General features: G+C 32.1%; 2 protein-coding genes and 1 pseudogene across 2 annotated transcripts; all 3 read right to left on the bottom strand.

The window, feature by feature from the left end:
* Positions 1-627: 627 nt before the first annotated feature.
* Positions 628-3,327, bottom strand: LOC115712394 (LEAF RUST 10 DISEASE-RESISTANCE LOCUS RECEPTOR-LIKE PROTEIN KINASE-like 2.4). The gene is made up of 3 exons (XM_030640664.2): positions 3,192-3,327; positions 2,976-3,023; positions 628-2,057 (listed from the first exon to the last, which is right to left on the bottom strand). Exons 2-3 carry the CDS (start codon positions 3,010-3,012, stop codon positions 1,003-1,005), a joined length of 1,092 nt encoding a protein of 363 aa, XP_030496524.2. The 5' UTR covers positions 3,013-3,023; positions 3,192-3,327; the 3' UTR covers positions 628-1,002.
* A 9,051-nt stretch (positions 3,328-12,378) lies between these two features.
* On the bottom strand, positions 12,379-13,788 carry LOC115711920 (LEAF RUST 10 DISEASE-RESISTANCE LOCUS RECEPTOR-LIKE PROTEIN KINASE-like 2.4; annotated as a pseudogene).
* A 1,635-nt stretch (positions 13,789-15,423) lies between these two features.
* LOC115711919 (phenolic glucoside malonyltransferase 1) lies at positions 15,424-17,238 on the bottom strand. The gene has a single exon (XM_030640114.2). The coding sequence runs from the start codon at positions 17,192-17,194 to the stop codon at positions 15,776-15,778; it is 1,419 nt and encodes a 472-aa protein (XP_030495974.2). The 5' UTR covers positions 17,195-17,238; the 3' UTR covers positions 15,424-15,775.
* Between the last annotated feature and the right edge of the window lie 1,751 nt (positions 17,239-18,989).

The raw sequence follows: 18,989 nt of genomic DNA, 5'->3' as shown, positions 1-18,989 counted from the left end.
TGGTAGGAGGGAGAAAGAGAGGGTGGGGAGAAGTGGACGTAGACTTTCTCCTTCCAAATCTTAAAATTCCACTTCCTTTATTTTATGAAGGATAGAAGTAAAAGATAAAATAAATACACCAAATATTCAAATTATCTTTATACTAAAAAGAGTATTTTGCGGCTAAATTCTCTCAACTATTACTTTACTTGTACCCGTTAAAACTCTCCAAAACTAGTGAATTGCTTGCAAATTCAAGATATCATTCATTTTTCATAGTTAATTGCCAATATAAAGTACTTATGTGTACACTTTTGTACATATGTCAAATTTATATTGGTACACATAATATTATTATTTTAAAAGTATATAAATTATTTCCAAATTTATAATATTTTTTTTTATTTTTTAAAATAATTTATTTTATATTTATAATTTTATTTAATTTTAAAAATAATTTTTTAATACTAATATTAGGTAACTATTATAAATGTGTCATGTGTACAAGGTGTACACATAAGCAGCCTATAGTGACAGTTAACCGAATGACACCTTAAATTTGCTACTAGCTCAGTAATTTGGAGGGTTTTACCGCCAAAATTTGAACTTGGAGGGTGAAATACAAGTGAAAAGGTTTTGCCGCAAAAAACTCTACTAAAAATGATACTGTGGTAGTTTTAATAATTAACTTTCTCTCCATCTTTCTACCTTTATTACTATTACAAACAACATAAATCAGATTTACTATTCTCTCTGTCCATTGTAGATTCTACATTCATCTTCCTCTCAATCCATCTACTAAACAATTAACATAGGGAGAAAAATTATTTTTTATTTAGTAGATCTAAGAAAATCTCTAATGAAATGTCAAATTGATGATACATTGTTAAAAAAAATATACCACAAGTATTGAAATCCTCTTATTCAAAGTGCAATGAGAAAATTTCCAACAATATCTAATGCATATATTCGTATTGAAACTATTAACACAAGTATGTTCAGTTATACAAATGTTTGAGAAGATTATAGGAGTGGTGATCTTGAAGGCGAATACAAAAATGGTTTGGGTGGAATTTCCAATGAATCCACACTCCCTTCCAACATTTCAATAACTCGACTCATAATTGGTCGATTTGAAGGATTGGTCTGAATACACCACAAGCTTACTATTATCATCTTCTTCACTTTCACACCATCTTCTTCATTAACAATTCTCTTTAATTCAAGATTCTCATCTAATTCAAGGTGTTTATATATCCAATGTGGGAAATATATCTCACTTGTATTATTAACTTGAACATTAATATTCGATCTTCCTCCTATCATTTCCAAGATCATCATTCCATAACTGTAGACATCAGATTTATGTGACACATTTCCAAAATTTCTATTAAAAACTTCAGGTGCAATGTATCCAACCGTCCCTCTTGGACCTAACATTGAAACACGACTTTCGTCTGTTTTACAGATTTTGGCCAAGCCAAAATCCGAAATTTTGGGAACAAAACCAACATCAAGAAGAATATTATGAGGTTTGATGTCGAAATGTAAAATTCTTGTGTTGCAACCGCGATGTAGATACTCGAGTCCTCTGGCAATGCCGAGTGAGATTTGATAGTAAGTTTCCCAATCCAACTGATGAATGTTTTCATTAGTTGTATTGTCATCAAATATAAATTTCTCAAGAGATCCATTGGGCATGAACTCGTATATTAGAGCTCTTTTAGAACCTTCGAAACAAAAACCCAATAAAGTAACAATATTGACATGGGAAGTTCTGCTTATGGTTGCTACCTCATTCATGAAATCTTGCCCATCTCTACTTTTGGATTGGTTCAAAACCTTCACTGCAACAAAAGAGCCATCATCTAAGATTCCTTTGTAGACATCACCAAAGCCTCCTTGGCCTAATTTTTGAGTGAATGAGTTTGTCATTTTCTTAATTTTGGAATAACTATACCTTCTAACTTGAATGGGGCCATAGTTATTAAGGAAGGCCTCAACGTTTTCATTAGTTTGGTGCCTCTTCCATAGTGTGTGGGTTAGGAGTAGTACACTCACAATAATTACTATTCCACCTACATCATGCAATCAATGAAATGAAACCTATTTAACGTTTGCTCTATTATAAAAGATGAAAGGTTAAGGAAAATGAAATGGACAAACTCACATGCATGTTGAATCAATCAATGGGTCCACACTTACATATCATTTAATATAAAAGATATATATTTTATGGATGCAAAGAAATTTCAACAAATTAAAGTGATTAATTGCTTATATATCTTTTGTAATAATTTTTTTCATTTATAAAGCGTGTTTTAAGATTAAATATGAATATATAAGGATTAAAAAGAATGTCAAAACAAATTCAAAGAATATGAAAGTGTTTTATAAAAATATTCTTTATAAAAGTTTTATTAGTAAAATAACTTAACAAAATAAATATTAGCAAAATAATAATCTTCTTGTACATATGGTCGCAAAAATGATTAATTATATATTACATTTGCAACTATAAACGGTTATTATAATCTGAAAATGATCATAGATTTACATTATATGACCATTATGATCGCATTAAGTATATTAAGTGATATTATCTTATAAATTTTAATATGATGTACATTATTAGTTTAACAAATTTTACAGGATGTAAATTTTAGAAATAAATAGAAAATGAACACATGTCACTACAATACTAGCTAGTACTATTAGGACCACAAGTTCACAAATCACAAATACGTAATAAATACTAGAGTATTGTTATTAGGTACCAGTAGTGCTTAATATCTTATAAACGTGTTATTTTCTGATTGGCTAGCAATACTCTTTAAAAGTTATTACTTTAAACTATATGGGACCAAATACTTATAATTGAACCTTTAGTGATATTAACACATAAGAAAGTACTGTCCACCATAGTACCCATTAGCATTTCTCTAAACAATAATACTAAGAGTAAGAAAAAAAAATGACTAAATAAGGAGTATTACCTAGTGCAAGTCCAATTCCTAGTCCGAATCCATGCATCTCTTTTCTCTCTGAATTCATAAAGCAAACACAAGTGTTTTAAAAAATTAGTCATTATGAAAAAAAAAACACTTTCATAATGACTAATTTTATTAAGACATATTTTAATTTAATAAATAATAAAAAATTTACTAATCAATTATAAAGCGTCACGTAGCAATGCTAATGAGAAAACTAACCCTTGGGCAGAAGCACTTAAAATGATAAATATCCCAAAAGAAACCACACCTCCCACCACTATTGTAGCATAAACTACAGTTACTAGCTAACCAACTAACCAAGAACCCATGCCTCACCACATCTCTCATTCCCAATTCATTATTTTTCACTACCAAACCCGCCACCGTCTTAACCGCCACCACATCTCCCGTCGGACCGGCTACACACATTCTCAACGCCTTAGCCAACTCATCTTCTTCGCTCTCATAAAAAGCCAATACCGAATTCGTTCGATTCTCCTCATAATAACCAATCCTGTTCTTCATAGTAGTCGAAGAAGATTGACAATTATACAGCAAAACCACACTGTTCTGATCACCATTCGCATCGGCGATCTTGAAACCATGAGAGAAATCAGTTAAGCTTCTTAGAGAAGGTAAGCATGAGTTTTGGTCTTTATCAAGATCTCAAAACGCAGCGTTTGATACGATAATGGAGTGGTTTTGGTAGAAGATTTGTAAAACGACGTAGTTTTGGGAGGAGAGATTGATAATGGAGCGGCCACGTGAGTCGCACGTGAGATTAAAGCCAGGGTAACCACAGTAAGGTTGTTGTTGGTAGGCATGGCAAAAAGATCCATTTATTTGGATCGGGTCAGTGATCCGATCCAACGGATCATTACTGATCCAAATTATTCGGATACTTATTGGATCTTGGATCAGATCCGCTCCGTCCCGCTTAATTTTTTTACGGATCAGATCTGACCCGATCCGTTTTAAATATATATACTTTTTTTTTTAAAAAAAAAACTTTTTTACTTTTTAAACAAATATTTTTACATTTCATATTATGGCCATATTCCTGCTCGTGATTCAAACAGGTGAGCTTAGATTCTTTACACTCTTATCAAATTTACTGAATTACACTATGGCTAAACTACTTTTGTACTCACTTCTGCTATGTTGGGTAACTAGTAAATTTTAGTTTTTAGCTTTGTGAATAAAAGTAGAATACAGCTAAACAAGATATATGTGCTCGATAAAATGTTTAAATTAAACTTAGTTTTATTTATATAAAAACGAAAAATCTAATACCATGAAAATTAAGAAAGATAATTAAGATGAGATTATGGAGCTTACACTGAGGAAAGACCATGGAGTTAGTTATATTAGATTGAGTTGTCTCCTGTATTTTGGTCTCCAGGCTAATCTGGTTTGTTAAATCAATTTTATATATATTAGTTGTTTTTGTTTTAAAGAGAGTAATCTCATACGACCAGAGATAGAGACACGTAAATATTAAGAATATTCTTTAAGTAGATCCTAGATTGACTATTTTAAAATTTTAAATTGTATATTTCTTTGGTTGAAATTACAAATTTAAGAATAATATTTGGAGTTATAGAATTTTATTTTTGTTACTTTTTTATACTACTTTTATGTCATATTTTTATTAAAAAAATTAAAAGTACCATATTTATGTTTTTGTATTATTTTTTTATACTATATTAAATAAATGTATAAAATGATGCATTATTAGTTAAAAAATAATTTTTGGAAAAAAAAATATAAATTTAGATATAAAATAATTTTTTTTTTTTTTAAAAAAAAAAAGTTGGGTCGGATTAAATTCGATCCGTATAAGGCGGGTCGGATCTGATCCGATCCGAGTATCTGATCCAGCAGGGCGGGGCGGGGCAGATCCATACATGATCTGGATCAGGTCGGATCATAGCCGGATCAGATCCGACCCGCCCCATTGACATTCCTAGTTGTTGGTTTTGAATGAAGAAAGGGAAGGTTATTGTTTGGTTTCCACAAGTTTTGGGGACTATGCAAGATTCGTAGTAAGGGTCTGCAGCTTCAACTACTGAGTAATATGAAGAAATGAAAAGGTTAAAGAATATTAGAAGTGATAGGAAATGTAAAATGATGATGATGATTTTCATATTGAAGTTGAACATGGTGAAAGTTGTTGACAGGTTACATTTATTTTGGTTTTGGCTTCAGCTTGTTTGAAAAGTCATAAAAGCCGAGTCACTGCAGGCCTTGGAATTTAGTGGGTGATAAAAAAAAATATTTTAGAATCTTATTTAGGAAAAAAAATATCTTATTTTTCAAATCAGTAAAAAAATTTATATTTTGAAAAGAAATTTTTTTTTGGGCCCGGAGATAGGTGAACTTTAGTCACAAGCTTAGCTCGCCTATATGCTCAAGGTTGGACCTTAACAGAGTACATGATTGGTGTGTGTCACGAACTATACTATTCTCAACATCATACTTTAGCGAGTTGTGATTGGTTAACAATTTCTTATATTATTTATTAAATAAAATTGTAGAGATCTAATATTAATTTGTATCAATAATGATATGTATATTTTGTGGTGTTTGATATCTTATGGTACTCCTTAACATTTCTCTTTATGTTGTATTTGTTATTTTTTGAAATTATTTGTGAAGTTAAGTCAATTTTGTTAGAGCAATTGTTGGATAGAGGTTGTAAGAACATCTTTAAGGGGGCACCATTCTATTATTAGTTACATTCATTTTTGCTAACTAAAAAGTTAAAATAGAGAGCTATTTTTATTGTTGTTGCTCTAATTATATTTTTTTACTATAGTTAATATTTAACTATTTTAATAATATTTTATAATTCAAAATTGTCAAATATAAATTAATTTTATAGAATATAAAAAAATAATAGTAGTTTTGATTAAAAAGTAAGGACAACTTCCTATATTTAAAGAGCTCTCTATCCATTCTCTATTATAAAGAGTCATTTTTTGTATAGTTGGAACTCATTTTTTCAAGTCTCACTCCCTATTTTAGTTAATGAATAATGAGTAGAGGTGTTCATAAAATAGTCGATCCAATTGAATCTGCACGATCCAATCTAATCTAATCCGCAAAGTGCAGATTGGATTGGATTAGAAAATTCAAAATTTACACTTGTGCGGATTGAATATTGTTTGACATGTAAAAGTAATCACTCCAATCTAATCTACACATATTTATAAAAAAAAATAAAAATTATATATATAATTTCATAATTGTAGATCATGTTCCTAGCCATCCACATTATTAGATTCTCAAAATAAAAGTTGTAAGAATCATCTTCTTTGAGAATCTTTAACGAGTGAATCAAAGAAACTAATAACATGAACATTAGTTTATGATTACTCATGATTTAGGTCGATCTACTATTGATCATCGTTATGATATGAATTAGGTCTTTATAGTAAACAACATGTTAGATAAAGACAACTTCATTTATATCGGTCACTGTTATATATAATCTCTATTATATACAACACCTTCACTTTGATGTCATACTACATTCATAATCTGAATCGAGATTACTTGCACCGAAGAACGAGCATTAGTGAACCATACGAGCAACCATTGATTAAAGATTCCATTATAACTTTAATATATTAGTGACTGTTTTATTCATAGCTAAGTGGTCTTAGTACACTGTACAGTTACAAGTCACGACCTCATATATGAATAAGGAATTTTTTGATATTTAATATAAATTATTTAATAATAATATTAATAATTTAACATTCAAGCATATATCAAAATGTACAACTATTTATTTAATAATAAAAAATATATTTGTAGTAAATTGGGCACCTCTCTTAGTCTCATATTAGTTATATGACCTATAAAAGATTTTGTTGGTAGCGTCTTTGTGAATTGATCTGTCAGGTTATGTTTGACACAATCTTCAAGACCGTCACATCACCTCTGTCTACTATGTCTCTTAGTAGATGGTACTTTCTATCAATGTGTTTGTCTCTCTGGTGGCTCCTTAGTTCCTTGAACTTGGTCACTGTTCCACTGTTGTCATAGTAGAGCACCAGTGGTTTTTCTACTTCTGGAACTACTTCTAAAATAGTGTAAAATTTCTTCAACCAAACCTCTTCCTTAGCCGATTCACAAGCTGCTATATATTCGGCTTCCGCAGTTGAATCTGCAATTAATACTAGTTTACTTAATCTTGGACCAAGGTTATTGATTTGGATTGGCTCAATTCTTTTTGGACCAGTAAGAACTGGTCCTTAGAATTTAAAAGTGTGGTTAAAAAATAGGGTAAAGTGTGTTAGAATATTTTGTATATGGTAACAAATTAAATAAAATATTTGATTTGATTTATAAAAATATAATTAATTAATTAAAATATTCTAATTATGGTCATATTTAATTACTTAATATTTAAGTTATCTAATTTAATTTTCAGAATTAATTGTCAAAATATTCTGACAATTAATTGTGTTAGGTACTTTGATGGAATGTCTCACCTATATAAATATAGGGTCTCATTCCCCGAGCTCACTACTCATTCTGTAAAACACAGTAAATCCATCTAAAGAGAGTAGAGAGAACTTGAAAGCCGAATTACCCACATCAATTAGTGTCTTTTGCAGATAAAGCTTGTGTGGAACTAAAGCTCAAAGAATTAATAGTTGGAGGTATTTCGATCCTTAAGTTATATCGTGTATATATCCGTTTATTCCACATTTTATATACACTTTCATATATTTTATATTATTCATATAAAATATCTAACAGTGTGCTAAAATACATGAGGTTCTATTTTAAAACTAACAATAGAAGGAGCGAGACTTTAAAAGAAAAAAAAAAGCGAAAGTCACGAAGTGTTGCTAATAAGGAAAAAAACAAGAAAAAAGAAATGAGGAAGGATAAGGATGATATAGTTAATTCAAGTGTTGTTATTGTAGAATGAAAAATCACTCACTCATCCTAATCCTACTTACCAACCAAGCACAGACTTTACAATTAACACAAGAGTATCTACAATTATACAAATATCTGAGAGGATTCTAGGGGTGGTGACCTTGGAGGTGAATACAAAATTGGTTTGGGTGGAATTTCCAAAGAATCAACACTCCCTTCCAACATTTCAATAGCTCGACTCATGGCTAATCGATTTGAAGGATTAGTTTGAATACACCACAAACTTACTATTATCGTCTTCTTCACTTTCACACTATCTTCTTTGTGAGATAGTTGTCATTTACTATTGGCGGTTGACAGTTATTTCTTAACAGTCTAGGTGTCATAAGAGTTAGTTAGCTTTTCTAATTGTTGTAACTAACTAATGTTGTGTATATAAGGCATTATTAGTTAATCCTAGTTTCAGCTAGCCTATTCTTTGAAGACACTTGTGTATATATGTAAATACAATCTTAATTCATTCAATAAGATTTAATACACTTTTACAAGTTATTGTTTGATTACTCTATTTTCTTAGTTGGTTGGTTACTGGGTTAGAGTTATGTCCAAGAACTTAGGTTGCATAAGGTAACAAATCGAAGCTGCATTCCTTACAGTTTGGTATCAGAGCTGGACGGGTTCTTAGGCTTGATTCAAGGAAGGCCAAGCGTGACAAGGCGTGAAGAACATCCAGGGAAATTATGGGAAGTGCCAAGTTCAATTTAGAGAAATTCACAGGGAAGAACGACTTTAGATTATGGAGGGTAAAGATGAGAGCATTACTGGTACAACAGGGAATTCGAGATGCTCTTCTTGGAGCTGAGAAGATCAAAGACAAGACTGAGAAAGAAAAGATCGAGATCATGGAGAAAGCACACAGTGCAATAATCTTGAGTCTTGGTGACAAATTCTTGAGGAAAGTTTCAAAAGAAACTACAGCTGTTGGTCTTTGGACGAAGCTCGAAGGTTTGTACATGACCAAATCCCTTGCAAATCGATTGTTCTTGAAACAAAAGTTGTACTCTTTTAAGATGCAACCTGGAAAAGGGATTGAAGATCACCTAGATGATTTCAATAAAATCATTCTTGATTTGGAAAATATTGATATCAGTATAGAGGATGAAGATCAAGCAATTATTGTTCTTAACTCACTTCCCATGAAAAGCTATGAACACTTCATAGATACTATGATGTATGGGAGGGATTCTTTGACTTTGGAAGAGGTTCAAAGCGCTCTTATGTCAAAAGAATTGAAAAGAAAATCTGAGTTAAGGGAAGAACAACCTGGAGAAGGATTGTTGATTGTTCGAGGAAGAATTGATCAAAGAGAGAACCAGTACAACCAAAATCAAAAGAAAGGGAAACAGAAAGGAAAGTATAAAAGGAAATATTACATTTGTCACAAGACTACTCATTTTAAGAGAGATTGTCCTAAACTCAAGAACCTGAATATGAATCAAAGAAATAACCATCACCAGAAACATGGAAGTGCTAATGTAGTTGGTGTTTGGGATGACAGTGATTGGATCATTGATTCTGGCTAATCATTTCATGTTTGTCCAGACAGAAGTCAGTTATTTAACTACAGAAAAATCGATGGGGGAACAGTGAGATTGGGTGATAACAGATCATGTGCTATAGTAGGAATTGGATCAGTAAAAGTTCAGTCTTCAAGTGGAATCAAAAATGAGTTGTTACAAGTTAGACATGTACCAGAAATAAAGAAGAACCTCATTTCAAGGTGGAAAATGGTGTTCTTAATGTTCAAAGTGGTGAAAAGATCATTATGACAGGTGCTATAATGAATGGTGTCTACATTTTAAAAGGTAACTCTTCCTCAAATCTGATTTCTGTTGCTTCTAGAGAAATGCAAAATTCCTTTACTCTTTGGCATAAAAGACTTGGTCATGTAAGTAAAAAGGGATTAGAAGTTCTAAGCAATAGAGGTTTACCTGGAAAGAATGTAATCAAGGACTTAGATTTTTGTGAACAATGTGTTTATGGTAAATCTACTAAGATTAAGTTTGGAACTGGTTTACATACAACAAAATCTACCCTAGACTACATTCACTCAGATTTGTGGGGACCCTCAAAAATAATTTCTAGAGGAGGAGCTAGATATTTTTTGACTTTTATTGATGATCATTCTAGGTATGTTTGGGATCATATACTCAAAAATAAGAATGATGCTTTCAATACTTTCAAAGAATGGAGAACTTTACTTGAAACATGGAAGAAAGATTAAGAAACTTATAATTGACAATGGTTTAGAGTTTTGTGCAGATGGTTTTACTAATTTTTGCAGAAAGAATGGAATAGCAAGGCATAAAACTGTCCCTAGAAACCCTCAATAGAATGGTCTTGCTGAGAGAATGAACAGGACCATTCTGGAGAGAGTTAGATGCTTGCTAATTCAATTAGGGTTACCAAAAGATTTCTGGGCAGAAGCAATCATGACAGCTTGCCACTTGATCAACAGGTTCCCATCATCTGCAATAGATTTCAAAACACCAATTGAGGTGTGGACAGGACATACTGCAGACTACAACAGGTTGAAAACCTTTGGATGCATAGCATATGCTCACATCAGACTTGACAAATTGGAACAGAGGGCTAGAAAATGTGTTTTCTTGGGCTATCCAGAGGGTGTTAAGGGATATAAGATGTGGAGCATTGAACCAGGTAATCATCAAAGATACTTTGTCAGTAGGGATGTTGTGTTTGATGAAAGTTCTGTCTACAAGGATACACTGAAATCTGCAACAAAGTCTGGGAATGAGGAGTGTTCAGAGAGATCCAGGTTTGAGGTGGAACTTGGTTCAAGTTCTAAACAACAAGATCATTAGTCTGAGATAGAAGATGATGATGAATCGGGTACACAATTAGATGAACATGTTGAAGAAATTGAAACCGATGCTGACACAGAGTTGCAGCATTACCAGTTGGCTAGGGATAGAGCCAAAAGAATGTCAAAGGCTCCTACTAGATTTGGTTATGCATGCATTGTTCATTTTTCCTTAAATGTTGCAGAAATGGGTGACAATGAACCAAAGTCTTATAAGGAGGCCATGAATTGTACAAATAGTAAGAAATAGGGAACTAGTATGGATAATGAGATGGACTCATTAGTGAAGAACAGAACCTGGATTTTAGTAAGAAGACCAAAAGACAGAAGAATTATCAGCTGCAAGTGGGTTTACAGGCACAAAGACATGATTCCAGGGTGTGATTCAGCCAGGTTTAAGGCTAGACTGGTAGCAAGAGGATTTACACAAAGAGAGGGTATAGATTATACTGAGATATTCTCACCATTGGTAAAGCACACCTCAATTCAAATGTTATTAGCTTTGACAGCTTTGGATGACTTAGAATTGGAGAAAATGGATGTAAAAACAACCTTTTTGCATGGGGAATTAGATGAGGAAATCCACATGAAGCAGCCTGAAGGTTATGAAGAAAAGGGGAAGGAAGACTATGTCTGCTTACTCAAGAAATCACTCTATGGTCTCAAGCACTCTCCTAGACAATGGTACAAAAGATTTGATGAATCTATCACCAAATCTGGATTTAAGAAAAGTGTCTATGACTGCTGTGTCTATGTCAAGAGTGCAGGTGTTAGATCTGTGGTGTATCTCTTGCTGTACGTGGATGAGATGTTAATAGCAAGCAAGTGCAGTGAAGAGATTAAGAAAGTAAAAAGGTTGGTAAACTCTGAGTTTGAGATGAAAGATCTTGGTCCAGCCAATAAAATTCTTAGGATTGAAATACTAAGAGATAGAAATGATAAAAGTCTAATTCTATCTCAAAGTGACTATATCTCAAAAGTGTTGCATCGATTTGGGTTCTCTGATGCTAAACCAGTCAGTGCACCCTTGGCACAACACTTTAAACTTTCAAAAACTCAGTCACCTACCACAGATGAGGAGCAGAAGCAAATGGAGTCAATTCCATACACTAATCTAGTGGGAAGTCTAATGTACATTATGGTATGTATTAGGCCTGATCTTTGCCACAGCTTAAGTGTGATCAGTAGGTTCATGGGAAATCCAGGTCTGAAGCACTGGAATGCAGTTAAATGGGTTATGAGATACGTCATGGGAACATTAGGCATGGGACTCAAGTACAAATCAGTGTCATTCAAGCAAGAAGTGCAGGGCTATGTCAACTCTGATTATGCAGGAGATGCAAATACTCGAAGGTCACAAACTGGTTACATTTTCACCCTAAACCAGTGTGCCATAAGCTGGAAAGCCAATCTACAATCTATAGTTGCATTGTCTACAACTGAAGCAGAATACATTGCTTGTACAGAAGCAATAAAAGAAACAATTTGGCTTAAAGGCTTGAGCAGGGAAATGAATATCGATCAGAAATGTATCACAGTTTCATGTGACAGCCAAAGTGCCTTACACTTAAGCAAGAACCAGATGTATCACGAGAGGACCAAGCACATTGATGTTCGGCTACACTTCATCAGAGATATACTTGCAGAAGGCAAAGTAAAGCTCGAGAAGATAGCATCTGAGGGTAATCCATCAGACATACTCACAAAGGTAGTGACCACAGCAAAGTTCAATAAATTTCGAGATCAACTTGGAATTTCTGAGCTAGCTTAATCACTACCATGAGGCCAACTTAAACAACAACTAAGGTGGAAATCTGTGAGATAGTTGTCATTTACTGTTAGTGGTTGACAGTTATTTCTTAACTGTCTAGGTGTCATAAGAGTTAGTTAACTTTTCTAATTGTTTTAACTAACTAATGTCGTGTATATAAGGCATTAGTTAATACTAGTTTCAGCTAGCCTATTCTTTGAAGACACTTGTGTATATATGTAAATACAATCTTGATTCTTTCAATAAGATTCAATACACTTTTACAAGTTATTGTTTGATTACTCTGTTTTCTTAGTTGGTTGGTTACTGGGTTAGAGTTCTGTCCAAGAACTTAGGTTACATAAGGCAACAAATCGAAGCTGCATTCCTTACATTCTTCATTAACAATTCTCTTCAATCCAATATCCTCATATATCTCAAGGCGCTTATATATCCAATGTGAGAAATATATCTCACTTGTATTATTAGCTTCCACATTAATAATTTTTCTTCTTCCTATCATTTCTAAAACCATCATTCCATAACTGTAAACATCCGACTTATGTGACACGCTTCCAAAGCTTCTGTTAAAAACTTCAGGAGCAATGTATCCAACTGTCTTGGACCTAACACTGAAACAATACTTTCTTCTCTTTTACAAATTTTGGCGAAGCCAAAATCCGAAATTTTGGGGACAATAAAGCCAGCATCAAGAAGAATATTATGAGGTTTCATGTCAAAATGTAAGATTCTTGTGTTGCAACCGCGATGCAAATACTCGAGTCCTCTGGCAATGCCGAGTGAAATTTGATAGTATATTTTCCAATCCAACTGATGACTGTTTTCATTAGTTGTATTGTCATCAAATATAAACTTCTCAAGAGATCCATTGGGCATGAACTCGTATATTAGAGCTCTTTTAGAACGTTCAAAGCAAAATCCCAACAAAGTGACAATATTGACATGGGAAGTTCTGCTTATGGTTGCTACCTCATTCATGAAATCTTCGCCATCTTTATCTTTGGATTTGTTCAAAACCTTCACTACAACAAGAGAGCCATCATCCAAGTTTCCTTTGTAGATATCACCAAAACCTCCTTGGCCTAATTTTTGAGTGAATAAGTTTGTCATTTTCTTAATTTTGGAATAACTATACCTTCTAACTTGAATGGGGCCATAGTTATTAAAAAAAACCTCAACGTTTTCATTAATTTGATGCTTCTTCCACAGTATGTCGGCTACGAGGGGATTACACTAACAATAATTACTATTCCACCTGCATCATGCAATCAATAAAAGGAAAAGACAAATCAATGATATCCTCAAAGATCCATTTAATAATATTTTATGGATCCAAAGAAATTTACTTGGCTGAAAGCAATATGAAGATGCTAAAATAAAAAATGATGCTGAGACTTTAGCAGCATATAATATTCAGAATTTCGTGTTCTTGTTGATCATGGTTATTTGGTATGATTCGTTGTTTACTGTTAATAATATTAGCAAGATCCTGGAAAGTGAATAAATGCAAATTGATGTTGCTATCAAAGAGTTAAAGATTCTACTTTTATTTCTTGAAAAGTATTGAGAAACTGGTTTTGAGGAGGCTATGACTAAAGCTACTGAAATTGCAAGTATGATACAAGTTGAACCTGTATATATGGAAAAACAAAAAATTTATAGAAAATAGCAGTTCGATGAAAGTGCCAATGAGGCGGTGACACAATCAGGAAAACAGTCCTTTAAAATTGACTATTTTCTCTACATAATTGATCAAGCTATTTCATCATTAAAACATGTATGCATACTTTCATGGTGTTTATTTAAAATTATCTTTTACTATTAATACCATATTAACTAATAAAGATAATTATTGTTAATATAGATTTGAGAAATTTCAAAATTTTGAGTCAAATTTTGGACTTTTGTTTAATTTTGAAAAATTAAAGTTTGTGCATGACGAACGATGATTTGAAGAGATTTTGTATCAGTCTTACAAACTTAATGAAGAATGGTGCGATTTCAGATCTTGACAGTGATGACCTATACCAAGAGTTATATATGTTGCGTCCAAGTTTACCAAAAGAAAACTAAAAGAGTTATTGATGTGTTGAGCTACATAAAAGAAGTGGATGGTAGTTATCCAAATGCTTGGATTACTTATAGGATTTTGCTAACTATTCATGTCACTGTTGCGCATACTGAACAAGTTTTTCCAAACTGACATTGATCAAATATTATCTCCAATCAACCATGTCTTAAGAAAGATTGAGTGGTTTAACTATGTTATCTATTAAAAAGGATATGAATGCAAAACTTAACTATGTAAATTTAATTAATACTTTTGCATCTAAAAATGCAAGACCTATAATATTTCAGTAATATATTGAATTTTTTAAGTATATGTGTTGATATATTAGTTTAAAATGTATTTATTTTACTAAGTAGTATTTTAATTTTATTGAAAATTACACTTATATATAAATGATGTAATATATATTTTTTAAAAATATATATACATAAAAATAGGCCATTTTTTTTTAATTTTATCAAAATGGTATTGGGCTCATTTTTTGTCAGCTCTGATGCCAACATATCACGTGTCTAATTTTTTTTTTTCTATCATTTTTTTTTTCTTTCCTTACTCAATTATTTGAAGATAAATTTAATGTCTTCTCATTTTTCTTAAAAGAAATATTTTTATTGAATTCTAAATAAACTAATTTTATAGAACTATTTTGATTGGTTTCTAAAATAAAAATGGTATCTTAAATAACATCATAAAATAATATATATTAAAAAAAATGCCTAAACTATTTTTGTTCAGAAATTATTTTGTAGTTTCTTAAAATTTATTTAACTCATTATATTTTTTAATTAAAGTTTAAATAAGGTAATACAAAAACTAACAAAATAAATAAAATTTAAATGTATCTTAAAGCATTAAAACACATACAACAATATTAGACTGAATCTAAAACTTTAAAAGTAACTCATCCAAATAAGTAACAAAAATCGATCAATATATAAAATCAAAATACGTTACTCTGGCTGCTTCATGCACTAATGACTGACCTTATAAACTAACATGAGTCTTTTTAGCGTGTTTTATTCTCACTCGCACACTTCTCGTAAAAATTTCTCAGGAGCTGACCCATCCTGAAATTCATCCTGAAATTAGTTATTTTGTGATGGTTTGCCGAAAAATAAGATGCACCTTTAGATGTGAACTCCATCAAAATAATAATCTTTAGATTGTAGTAAACAAAATCAAACAATATTATTATTATGGGAAAGACCATTGTGGAAGAGGGAAGCAAAATGATCCATTTGATGCTTCTTCAAAACTAAACCAACCTCAATGCCACCACTTCCATCTCCACATTCCGCCATTGAAATGGCACCATTCTCTATAGAAACCACAACAAATTTTTCAGGACGACCCCATCCAAAATCTGTATTGTAAAAGCCCAAACTCGGCGACCCAGCTACTCCAACGTGGCAAGAATTATCAGACTCCGTCGCCGGGAAAGTCACTATTTCATTCTCTATTTCGCAATATAAATCCTTTTCTTTTCCCACACTTTTCACTAAATCACTTACTATCATCACAATAGCAGTGAATGAGTCCACCCCCTCTTTCTCCTTACCGATCACGTGCTCCCTCATGTCGTCGAAATTGATCTTGGCTACCACACAATTGCCCAAGTAATTTTCCGGCACCGGAGGTGTCAAACGATTACGGTAATCGGCCGCCAATATTATAAAGACTTTACTTTTAGTTTTATCTTCATTTGTTGCTTTGAGAAAACAATCGAATATGTAAGCGTAAGTAAGAACAACAGAGGATAAATGAAGGTTATTTGGATTTGAATTTGACACCTTTCGACGGAGTTTATCTATATCTGATCGACTTAGTTCGAAAATGGCTCTATATAATTCATCAAGATCAGAGCTTTGAAACGATTCAAATTCAAACAGTTTTGGGTTGTTTCTACAATCTGAGGACGTTGATCCAGGATTGTCCCCTATTATATAATTCAAGACCTTCATTTCAAACCCAGATGGGTCTTTTATAACGGTCCGATCATAAAACGGTGTAAGCTTCTCCGGTAACAATGGCGGATTATTCTCTTTAGTTAAGTAAGCCCACGATTTCATAAACATAGCGGCGGATTTCCCATCTACAAGACCATGATGGTTAGTGAGGCCAATACAAAATCCCTTATTAGGGAAAACAGTGATTTGAAGAGCCATTATCGAAACCCCTGTTTCCGAAACATGTAATGGAGAAACCAAAGGTCGAACCTTTGAGGCATGGAAGGGTTTGTTTCCAGAAAGGGTGTCAAAGTCAGCATTGGATTCGGCGATTGTGAGTGAAACGACGTCGCCCGGTGTGTAGAGAGCTACTGGTTTGGGGGAATGTTGAGGCCATGTTAGCTTTCCGGCTAGAGGTAGAAAGTGTTGGAGTGTGAGAGAGAGTGAGTGTTTGAGTTTTGGGAGAAGAGAGTTCAAGAAAAATGTAGTGTCTTTGGGAAGAGAATAGAGAAATAGACATTGGGCTGGTGGGAATTTGAACCAGTAGGTGTCGAAGCTGGTTAATGGGAGAGTGAAGTTGGTGGTGGTGGTGGTGACACTATATGGAGCCACATGAGTTTCCTCGAGTATTTTCAGTGAGGCCATGGCCATGGTTGAGTTGAGTAGTGAGTAGTATATACAAACAACTTATAATATATATATATATAGCTAAATTGTTATCATCCTACGTCTAACAATAATTGCCACGTACTTTTCTAAGAGGAAATGCTAAGTTGGATATTTAATTATGGCCGAAAGTGGAGTTAGAGTCATATGGTTTGGTAGGATTGGTAACACTTTTTTAATCAGTTTTCTGTTTTTAAAAGTAGAAAAGTTAAAATATTTTTCAAAAACATGTTCTATAAAACTGTTTTTACTTTTCAATTTTATAATTAGAAATCAAAATTTTAAAAACAAAAAAAAATCACTTTCAATATTTTTTTAAACTGTTTTTTTTTTCTTAATCAATCTTTTGGATTACGATCAGACCCGGACCCAAATTCCCTCCCACGGCCCTGGCGTTGAACCTGGCTTCTGAATTGAACCCGAATCCGACCCCGGACCTAGACCCGACTTAAATAAAATAAAAAAATAAAAATAAAAATAACCTTTACAGAACACACTTTTGTTTTCTATTTTTAAAATTAAAAAACAAAGTTGGTTACAGAACACATTTTTGTTTTTCAAAAATAAATTTTTTAAAAACAAAAATTTTACTTTCATTTTGTGATTAAAAAACTAAAAAACAAAAGTGTTACCAAACGACACCTAAATATATAATTTTTTAGCTAATAAATTTACTACAAAATTTAATAATAGTAATAATATGAATTTTAGATATTTTACGTGATTTTGTAGTTAAAATCTACATATATACTACACGAGTCCTTTTTAGTATGAATATTTATTTTAATACATAGTATAATGTTTAATAAAGGTAAGAATAATAGTATTTTCTCTTAATTTGCCGCCCATTTTTCTATGAATTTTGTTTCTATTTATAGGTGTATAAGATGAAAGTTATTTTTATTAGGATCTATAATTCACTTACAACTGCTCATGAAACATGGACACTCCCTACATTTCATTTATATGCACATGGGATAATATCTAATAACTACCCAACTACTTTTTGTCTTTATCCTTTAAACCGTTATATATGCTGACTAAAAATGTTATTTCTCGTTAAATGTGAGTTATTCTTTTTATCTGTTTTTATAAGAGAAAACGCTAAGTATATATATCATAGAGTTATTTACAAGGTAGCTACTTTGTTATATAAAGAGCGAGATCAGTGAATGTATTTATATTCTCTATAAAATACGTGGGTCAATGAGTTGCAAGCTTCTTGATGTCTCGTCTTGTAGGATCTTATTAGGATGCTCTATTTTTTCCGAGATTGACATATTGTCTCGTCAACTATATTGTCAATAGTTATTATTCTTATCTCGTGTATGCTTATATAGTCAGCGAGTTTAAATTTTTATATCAATTTTAATTAATTAGAACGAGTTAATTAAACCACATTAAATAATGCAATTTAATTATTTATATTCTTTGAGCTGATTTATATTCCTTTTGTAAGACATGTATTACCTTCTGGTCAATAACTGAACTTCAGTATAATAACAGTATAAAAGTTATTCAAAATTTATTACCTATATATGTTTTTTTTTTTTTGGGTTATTATAGAAGATTGGTTTTTTATTAAACAATCTGCTTAATATGATTGATCCGTTATAGTAGTTGAAAGAATCGAAGTTGAAGAATCGTAGTTGAAGAATCTGATGTATTCAAAAAGTGGTGGTTTCTAGTGACTCATTTTTCCTACCAATTTTGTTAGGTTTGACTAATTAGTCATATTATTGTTCCATATAAATTTTAGTTTCTAGATTAAGTTTTATTT

Source organism: Cannabis sativa, chromosome 4, assembly GCF_029168945.1.
Source record: "Cannabis sativa cultivar Pink pepper isolate KNU-18-1 chromosome 4, ASM2916894v1, whole genome shotgun sequence".
Taxonomy (NCBI): domain Eukaryota; kingdom Viridiplantae; phylum Streptophyta; class Magnoliopsida; order Rosales; family Cannabaceae; genus Cannabis; species Cannabis sativa.
The sequence above is the reverse complement of the archived record's forward strand: the minus strand, read 5'-3'. Positions and strand labels throughout refer to the sequence as shown.